At 32.9% G+C, this 10,176-nt stretch overlaps 1 protein-coding gene across 1 annotated transcript; it reads left to right on the forward strand.

Annotated features, from left to right (window-relative positions):
* The first annotated feature begins 378 nt into the window (after positions 1-378).
* LOC149153066 (uncharacterized) lies at positions 379-1,343 on the forward strand. The gene is made up of 4 exons (XM_089443684.1): positions 379-472; positions 612-736; positions 872-1,076; positions 1,168-1,343. The coding sequence occupies exons 1-4, from the start codon at positions 379-381 to the stop codon at positions 1,341-1,343; spliced, it is 600 nt and encodes a 199-aa protein (XP_089299810.1).
* The last annotated feature ends 8,833 nt before the right edge of the window (positions 1,344-10,176 follow it).

The following is a 10,176-nucleotide window of genomic DNA, read 5'->3' on the forward strand; positions in this document are numbered from 1 at the left end:
GGATTCCAAATGAAATAAATATATTATCACCAATTTTGACTTTCAGAGTAAAGATAGAGAATCGTTAAGGAATTTATTATCACCAATTTTGATTTGAGAGAGGAGAAAGGGAACCGCAGATGAATCATTCAAGAGACGAATGGAGCTCCAAACTTGTCGGCGCATTAAGTCGTTGAGGCTGTTGCAGACCTGAGAACCACAGCCCTACTAACTTCGCCGTGATTTGTGGAGGAAAAGAGCATACCTGTTCCATACGTCAAAAATACTCTTTCGCTCGTTGCCAACTTTGAAAGACTCATCCCCGCTATGGCCTCACGCTATAATAAATACATCATTTCATTCTCACTCTCAGAGCAAGTGTATTGTTTCTCAGTAGACATGGCTTTCACGAAACCCATACATGCTGCACGCTCATCCTCCTGCATATTTTCCCTCATCATATTCATAACCATTACCATGCATGGAGTGCAGAGTGCGTTCTTTGATCTGCCTTATGTGTTGTTCTTGATATATCATTTCCTTACAGTTTGTAATAGTCATTGGATTAATCATAGAAGTCTTGCAGACGACACATAGTTAATATGTTGGGGTGATGTACTGTATGTGTTCAGGCGCCATTATCAAGTGCGAAGAGCTTCCCGTGGAACTCTGCGCTTTCTCTGTTTCGTCGTCTGGTAATAGATGTGTGCTCGAGAAGGATGTAATGATGGACGGCGCCTTGCAATATCAATGCCAGGTACCTTTTGATTGTTGACGCCTTCAATTATAAAATCCTCAGATTACACAACTAGCAGTGTTAGTAGATACGTCATTAGAGATGATCATAATTTTGTGAAAGACTAACAATTATCGCGCATATATATATCATTAGTCATCGGTTGTGATGGTGGAGAAATTGGTGGGATGGATCGAAAGCGAGGAGTGCATAAGTGCGTGCGGCTTGGAACGGATGGCTGTGGGAATGTCCACCGATTCTCTACACGAACCGGAATTTAGTACCAAGTTTTATTCTTCCAAGTGCCGCAGCAATTGCCCCAACGTCGTCGATCTGTATGTCAATCTCGCTGCAGGAGAAGGTGGGTCCCCCAGATCCCCTTTCTTCTGATCTCAACCATTCATTTTAAGTATTTACATAATAACAATATATTTGTGCCATGATTTTGCCAGGAATATCTTTATCGAGCATGTGCGGATCTCAGAAAAGCAGATCCGGCCGTGTGATCAAGAAATCCGAGTCCGATTTGTCCAAGTCAAAGTCAGGCATCCGTTCCAGATCGTCTGAATCCCCGGATCGAAAGGCAACCACAAAATTGAAGTTGCTGTTATTGGGCAGCCATGCTTAGGTAGACCGATTGTTATTGTTAATTGCTTGGAGAAAACTAAAATTAAACCGAAAAAAATTGAATATTTGGCGGTTCGATTCAGTCTTGGATTAATACGCCAATTCAAGTTTGGTATCGGATATTAGGTTCACGGATCAATAGAGGAGGAGGCAGAGCATATCCCCAATCAGAATTATTAATTTCTTGTAGCCAATGTATTTTTCAGACCCTTCCGAATGTAGGAAACGCTGATTGACCTTTTATACTATGAGATTTTGCAAGTTGCAGAGTAGAATCCGCTCCGGAAACGCTGATTGACTTTTTATACTATGAGATTTTGCAAGTTGCAAAGTAAATTCCGGATTGTTAATGAATTCTGTAATAATTTATATAAGCTTATGATGTATAGCAAAATCTATTTAGAAAAAGGGGTTTGTAAAGCATAGTAGGAGCATATGTGTGATCTGCAATTTATAATTTTATCATTTGAATATATGTGTACATATATTCATTAAATTTTAGAAATATATGGGAATTTTTTTGTGTGAACTTTTTATATGAAAATTTCGATGAGTACTGAATTGTAATATTTAGCATTTTGTGTACAAAATAGAATTGGGTTTAATTGGGTAAACGATTAATTAGTAAATGATTTAAGAGTGTAAAAACACTTACAAATTAAATTGCAACATTTAAAAACGTTTTACTTAGTGTTTTACTCACCAGCTTGAGCAGAATATTGTTTTTTTAGAGGTGGTTTATATTGACATTGGAGTTATGAGTCAGGAAAGATTAATTTGAATAGCTAGAGAGAATATTTAGCTGCTTGAGTTTAGATTGTTCTCTCAGGAGGCATCACAAAATGTTTCAAAGTTAAACATTTTGAATGATTCACTGCATAGAAAGTATATAAGCAAACTTGAAAATGATTTTTTAATTTTGAAAAGATAAATATATATATATATATATATATATATATATATATCCATTTTTCTCCTTGCCACATGTTTTTAATTAGGACAACAAATGTTCTGAATTGAGCAAGATACTTCTCAATAAAAGCATGTTCATCAAGTAATAGAGTTGATAATATAGTTTCCAATTCTAAGGTGTGAAATTCATTAACTTCCAAATACAAAAATTTACCTATCTCAACTTTCTTTCGGAATGATACATTCTTCAAAATTAAATAATAAACTTTCTTTCGGAATGATACATTCTTCAAAATTAAATAATAAACTGTTTAAAACATGCAACTCAATCAACCGTCTATTCATATTATTTATTCATATAAAAAAACCTTCTAACATTTTTTTTAACTATTGGTTTTATTACATTGTAACCTTTGTTGCATATAAAAATATGATAATTATTACATTGTAACATTTGTGGCATAAAAATATGATAATTATAAGGAAGACGCAAAGCTATCACCCTTAACTCAGCCATAATATTAAACACTTTTTTGTTTACAACAACTTAAATTTAATACTCTCTCTAAAATAAACAAACAAGGTCATAAAATTGGCAAAACCTTATCAACTCATTCGTTCACATCTATGAAACTCCAGATAATGGCGCTAAACTGGCTATTCCCATCTTCTTTCGTTCCAGCGGACTATAGCATTTTTGAAGATGGTAACTTAGGATTTATCAATGGAGAGCCTTCATAGAGAAATACTGCACCGAAATTCAGCGGCATGTATAAGGAAAACTGCTGGTAGACTACATGAGAGAGGGAAAGGGCATTCTTTTTGTCGAAGCCGTTACCATCAATCGACGAAAGATGCTACCATGCCTTCGCAGCAAACAATACCTCCTCTCCCACTTGCAGATCAGCGGGTCGCACCTGCCGATGCTCCGTCGCCAACACACACTCCCACAACCTTGATTTTCTCGAGATATTGAATCACACAAAAACCCTGGTGGCGTCACTCTGTGGATTACTGTTACTGTATTCGAATCTATTGGAACGCCTGGTAAGTAACGACAACTATGTACGGATCCAACATCTGACGCGAAACGTGGCTGTGGATAAACCTGCGAAGTCTCAGTATTATGGAGATCAGCCTGCGGCACTATGATATTACAGAAAAACTAGACCGGGATCCAAAACTAGACCCCAAAAATATGTCATTCCTACTATGGTCTAGGATCATAGTAATAGATCTCTGACAAAACGGAGCCAGAGCTGAAGTCTTTTTATGAAGAGATCAAAGAATTTGAAGAACAAAGAAAAATAATTCATTGTTTGAGGAAAATAAATCGTATATTAGGTTAATTTATAAAAGCAATATAACTTTCTAGCAATGACTACAAGATAAAGACTTACATCGCGGCACATAACAATGTTAGGTAAGTTTACAAATTCAGTTTCATGGTGGACAATATCTCTCACTAGATCCCGGAATTTTGCTTATTTTTACTGGGTACATAATTTTCTTTCTAATGATGAATATCTGGTATGTATCTTTCTCCAACTGTTTGCTTTTCTATTGGGAAGGAATTCTCATATATTTGTCACAAGGATCAGTTTTCTCACTTTCAGTTGTTCTTATATACTTTTTCCTTCACATGTTCCACATGTAGCTGAACAGGTTATCTTTTTATGTCCTTTCCACTTTGTGTGGCATTGTACCATAGCTGCTGGTTATTTTTTCTTTCTTTCTCATATATATGCATTGGCTATATAATCTTATTTGATGAGTATAATACTAATATATAACTTTTTTTTGTGGTGAAAAAAAAGTTTACAAATTCCTAAGTTTTTTTTGGGAAATAATAAATGTAGCGCTAAATGTTACTTGGTAGAATTTAGTTCTGTCAAATGAATAAATGAACAAGTAATTAATATTTGAAGATATAAGTGGAAATTTTTAGAAAATGTTTGCACGTAATTAATATATAATTCCATTTCAAACATAGACTTGGTCAGTAATATGATATATGTATGGTTCACAATAATGTTAAGTCTATATGAAGTTTAATTTACACTGGACATCATATGATCGACTGTGTGGTTGGGTATATGTTGAATACACAAATTCTAACAATGTGCAATTAAAATGTAAAACTACGCACTTTGTTCCCGTAAATTTTCACAATGTGCAATTAAAATGTAAAACCATATACTTTGTTCTAGTATATGATTTTATTGATAATATTAATAAATGAAAAAAAATTGTTACACAAATCAAAACAATTTTTAAACGGTTTTTGAAATTTTTAATATTATAAATTTATATTTATTTTTTTTTTCAATATTAAAAAATAATATAATTAAGTATGTGAAAGATGCACATTCACCTTTTTTTTACATTCACTTTTAAATGATAATTTTTCCATATTACTAATTAAATTCCCAGTCAAACTCAATCTTGATAACCATAAAATTAAACTCCATTTACAAATAGTTCGTTAAAAGCATCCAAAAATTATAGGCTCCCAGCTATTTCTCTATGCTTACCATATATATTATACAAAACTAAAATATAGTATTACCTTAATATATTATACAAAACTAAAATATAATATTATATCAAATTAAAAATATATAAAATTTTATATATTATTAAAAATTTAATAGTTTTAAAATATTTAATGATAACTATAAGTATCTTTTAATTTTATATAATTAGTGATGATATAAAGTAAAATAAATTTATTATTTATTAAGGAATATATATATATAAATTAAATAATTATTATTTATAAATTATATAAATAATATTTTATAAAATAAAATTAGAACAATTATAAGAAAGAGAAGGAAAATAAAGTAATTGTATTTATTTTTTTTAAACTAATTTATAATATTAAAACTAAATGGTAAAATGATAAGAATAATAACATTTTTTATAATTTGTGCAAAACAATTTAATTGTTAAAGTTTAGAAATATTTATATTTTATTTTTTTAAATTTAAAACTATAACTTTGTATAAAGAAACAAATATACTAATTTTTAGATTTACTAAAAATATAACTTATATCTCAATATATAGAACACAAATAGATTTTTAAAATGTCTTTGAATACTAAAATATTTTTATTTTTATTTTTTTTAATTCTTCTTAATACTTGTTTTTAATACTTATTTTATACATTAAAATATTTTTTATTTCTCTTAATACTCAATATATTTCAAATGAAAATAAATTTAGGTTGATACATTAAGCATTAGATATATTTTAAATTAAGATAAATCCATATTACAACATTGAGTAGTTTATTGGATATTAAGTGATAAAGTTATTTATAATGCTGCAAACCTTAATGTTTCAAAGAATTAATGTAGGTTCAGTTAATATTGGAATGCTTAGGTGATTAATGCAGTTTATGTTGATGTCATTTTGTTTACCTCTCCTCTATTTGATGTCAGTTTTAGTTTGGTGTAGAGAAAATACACTTAAGTATATCTGAACAAAAACTTGAATGAGCTTTTAGTTATATAGTAATTTTTACACTGAATTATAACCATATATCTATTATTTGCACCCCAAGCTTGAATGTGCTTTTAGCTATATAGTCATATTTAGACTGAATTATAACCATATATCTATTATTTGCACCCCCAAGTATTTAAGGGTAGACTAACAATTTTTTACATGAAAAAATGCTATACATAAACAATGCACAATATATCATGGAAAATTAGAAGCTTTCTATTCCTAATAGATAAGTTCCTATGTATATATGATATATAATAATTGATGAAGTAGAGTTGGATTTAGTTCCACTTAATGTGTGTGGAGTTGTATTTTGGAGTCCCTATATACACATGAGCGATGTGATTTTCATGTGGAGAGACAACCCATATCACCTCATGAAGGATGGAAATCCTTTAACATCAATGCACACAATGGAAAATCAAATATATCAATAGTAAGTGCCAACCAGACCATAAATGTGATCAGTTCTAGCAAGTAGTGTGTTTTGTTTTTTTCTAAAGAGAAAATAAGTCTGTAGAAGGGTCCATGACATCTAAGTCATCCCTGGAAGGATGCAATAAGGAATAGATACACTAAATAGAAGAGTTTTTATTGGTGTACAAGGGTGTGTTCTAGGAGCCTAAAGGGCTACCACCCAAAATAGAAGTGGAGCATGAGATCATGTTCTTGCCAAAACCTCCATTGCCAAACATTGTATTATACAATTAGTCCATTATAGAAGCAAAGACGATGAAGAATCTATTGCAGCAACTACTGGAACATGGAGTCATTCAACCAAGTACCTTACTATATGGGTCACCCATCAATATTGTGCCAAAAAAGTATGGGACTTCGATCCGTAAATTGTCGACTAGACAATTTGTCACAATAGATATGATAATATTATAATCTATATTAGGAATCTGAAAATTTTATACTATTACAATTTATTTAGACTTCAAAATCTATAGACTTAATTGTAATTAGTGCATGCATACGAATGAAAATTATGCAGAAAAATAGAGAAAAACAAAATAAGCTCACACATACACATAAGACACAAGATATGTTGTTGAAAACTCATTCAAGAGAAACCCTGCTGGAAGGTGAGGCCACTTCGCTCTCTTTCTCTACCTAGAAATATGGATGCAAATACCAAGAAGTAAGATTTGTAGCCCATTGGCTATTATAGTGCACATCTCCTCTCTGTGTGCTCTATCTCCTATCTCTCTTGGCTATCTTTTCTCAGTTATGAAACAAAATGATCTTGAAAGAATGGAATGTCTATTCGTCCTAATCCTCTTAGTGAACAGATTACAACACAACCTATTAACCTACTAGTAATTAAATTTGACTACATTATCTCTTAACCAAAATTACAATATAAACTCTTTTAAAATATTTTAAATTATGATAAAAATATCTTAACAACCATGTATTAATCTCATAAAAACAAATCCAGTAATGTGATAAAGAAATCGTTGTACAATTTGTCCAAGTCAAAGTTAAGCATATATTCCAAATTGTCTGAATCCCCATATCGAAAGGCAACTACAAAATTGACTCCCATACTAAGGCAAACCATTATTATGGGTAATTGAATGAAGAAAAGTAGAATTAAACATAGTTACCAAATTCGTTCAAATTGTCTGAAAAAAATTGAATATTCGGTGGTTCGATTCAGTTCTGTTCTTGGATTAATACTCCCATTTAAGTTCGGTATCGGATATTGGGTTTGTTAATCAATACAGGAGGAGTCAGAACAGATTCCCAATCAAAATTATTAATGTATTATGGTTGATGTAAGACTCATCTGGATCTAGGAGATGGCATACGGTTTCCCATTAACGAATGCTCACGCTGATTGATTTTTTACACAATGAGATTTAGCAAAGTAAATTAAGGGTTGTTAATGAAACATGTGATAATTTATGGCTTATTTAAAGTAGAGTATGAGCATCCGTGTGATATGCAACTTGTAAATTTATAATTTGAATATATGTAGTATATTTATCAAATTTCAGAAATATCTGGTGAAAAAAATTTTGGATTCGTTTTTGTTGGGTGTAATTTTAATGGGGAAAATACCAAAAACCAAATAAACAAACACACAGAGGCAATGCTCTGTTTTTACTTTTCTCCAGGATCCTTTTGTGCACAGAAGACTTAAAAAAAAACACAGAGAGACAGAGTATTTCACCACCATAAAAGATTTTATTCATTAAAACCTGATACAAAGATTTACCACTGTAAAATCCTTTTTATATTCACTGGTGTGAAAAACAACTTACTGCTGTAATAAAAAGATTTACATAGGTTTGCTGTGAAAAACAAAATTACACAAGCTTACAAAATTCACTGCAACATTTTCTTTATGCACTTCTGTGCAAAAAAAAAAAACCACACATGGTTTTTCGTTACTCCAAAAATTACATCACCTGGTTCTTTTTCTTTTTACACACTGCTGTGTGTTTTTCCTTTTACCGCCCCATACATCTTTTACGCTGCTGTGAATATACATATATCTCACCTCCCGTGTGCCATATACATTCATTAATAAAAGTCAACACTCATAAAATAAAACTTATTACATATGACTTTAAACTTTAATACATGCTGTATATGAAAAATATATATAAAAAACATATATTAATTGTGCCCATACCCATATTTAAAAAAAACTTAACTAAAGAGCATATACGCCCATACCCATATTAAAACGAGCCTCACCAAAATCTTCGTACCACCATTAAATTCTTTTACCTACGGCGGTCAACCATAAACCTTTTACTCCACGCAAAACATTGAATTGATGTGGGTCCGTATGCAGCTCCAGGTGATCAACGGCGGAGGAAAGTGGAGCAGATCCGACGGTGGATAACCATATCGGAAGACCAACAAGTGCTGAACGTTAACCTCCGAGAAAATGACGTTGCGTTACGTCAGGGCTGAACCACGTGTCATCACCAAAACTTCTCGGGTTCAAACATCGGAAAAGTACCTTTGCCTGAAATCAACCCGAGAGCTTTCCGGCTGGTTGGCTGAACGTTTTCTGGCAGTGGTCTGGCTGCGTTGAAATTACATTTTCAACACTCCCCTTTAATTTCAACAGCTGGGCATTCAGTCATACCCAGACACTTCCTCAAAAATTCAAAGCTTTTCTGATCCAATGGCTTTGTCAAGATGTCTGCTACCTGTTCTTGAGTCCTGCAATGTTCTAGGACAATTTCTCCATTGTTCACCAATTCTCTGATGTAGTGAAACCTGGTGTCAATGTGTTTCGTTCTCTTATGAAACACTGAATTCTTTGACAAAGCAATAGCTGAGCTATTGTCACAAAAGACCACTGTTGCTTTTGCCTGCTCTTGGCCTAAGCTTCTCAACATCCTTCTCATCCACACTGCTTGACATGCTGCTGCTGTAGCTGCCACATATTCAGCCTCTGCTGTAGACAATGCTACAATGGACTGCTTCTTAGAAGCCCATGAAATGGCTCCTGAACCCATATGAAATACATAACCGGAAGTGCTCTTTCGATCATCTACACTTCCAGCCCAATCGCTATCTGTGTATCCAACCAAATCTGAATGTTCTGAGGCATGATACAAAATTCCAAACATTTTGGTACCTTTGACATACCTCAAAATTCTCTTTGCTGCCTGCCAATGTGCCTCCTTTGGCCTCTCCATAAATCTGGAAATCAAACTAACAGCATACATCAAATCAAGCCTAGTAGTTGTTAAATACATAAGGCTGCCCACAATGCTTTTATACAAACTAGGATCAAAATCCTTGCTGTTGTCCTCTCTGCTGAGCTTTAATCCCATTACTGTGGGAGTGATTGCTGCCTTGCATTCTTGCATGTTAAATCTGCCCAGAACTTGATTTACATATCTTGCTTGAGATATAAAAATTCCTTTTTCATTTTGATCTACTTCTATGCCTAAGAAGTATCTTAAGAAACCCATGTCAGTCATTTCAAATTCATCCTTCATGACTGATTTAAAATTCTCAATGAGCTGATCATCATTACCTGTGAAAATAACATCATCAACATATAAGACAACAATTAAAATTTTACCATCCTTTTCTTTGATGTAGACGGTGGGTTCTCCTTCACACTTGTCAAATTCATTATCTAATAGATATGAATCTATCCGGCTGTACCATGCTCTTGGCGCTTGCTTCAGCCCATAAAGAGCTTTCTTCAATTTGCACACTTTGTGCTCTTCACCTTTCTTCTCATATCCGAGAGGCTGTTCCACATAGACCTCTTCCATTAACACTCCATTTAGGAATGCTGATTTCACATCCATTTGGTAGACTTTCCATTTGTTTTGTGCTGCTATGGACAGCACTGCTCTCACGGTTTCCATTCTTGCAACCGGGGCGAAAGTCTCCTCATAATCTCTCCCATACTGCTGC

This window comes from Pinus tabuliformis, chromosome 9 (genome assembly GCF_031772625.1).
Source record: "Pinus tabuliformis cultivar Carrire ecotype Pingquan chromosome 9, CPIR1, whole genome shotgun sequence".
Lineage (NCBI taxonomy): Eukaryota > Viridiplantae > Streptophyta > Pinopsida > Pinales > Pinaceae > Pinus > Pinus tabuliformis.

What these genes read in the sequence shown, in the direction of transcription:
- LOC149153066 (XM_089443684.1), top strand. Translation starts at nt 379, where the DNA reads ATGGCTTTCACGAAACCCATACATGCTGCACGCTCATCCTCCTGCATA. An exon ending in TACCATGCATGGAGTGCAGA is followed by an intron (nt 473 to 611) that starts GTGCGTTCTTTG and finishes GTATGTGTTCAG; the next exon opens with GCGCCATTATCAAGTGCGAA. An exon ending in CCTTGCAATATCAATGCCAG is followed by an intron (nt 737 to 871) that starts GTACCTTTTGAT and finishes ATATATCATTAG; the next exon opens with TCATCGGTTGTGATGGTGGA.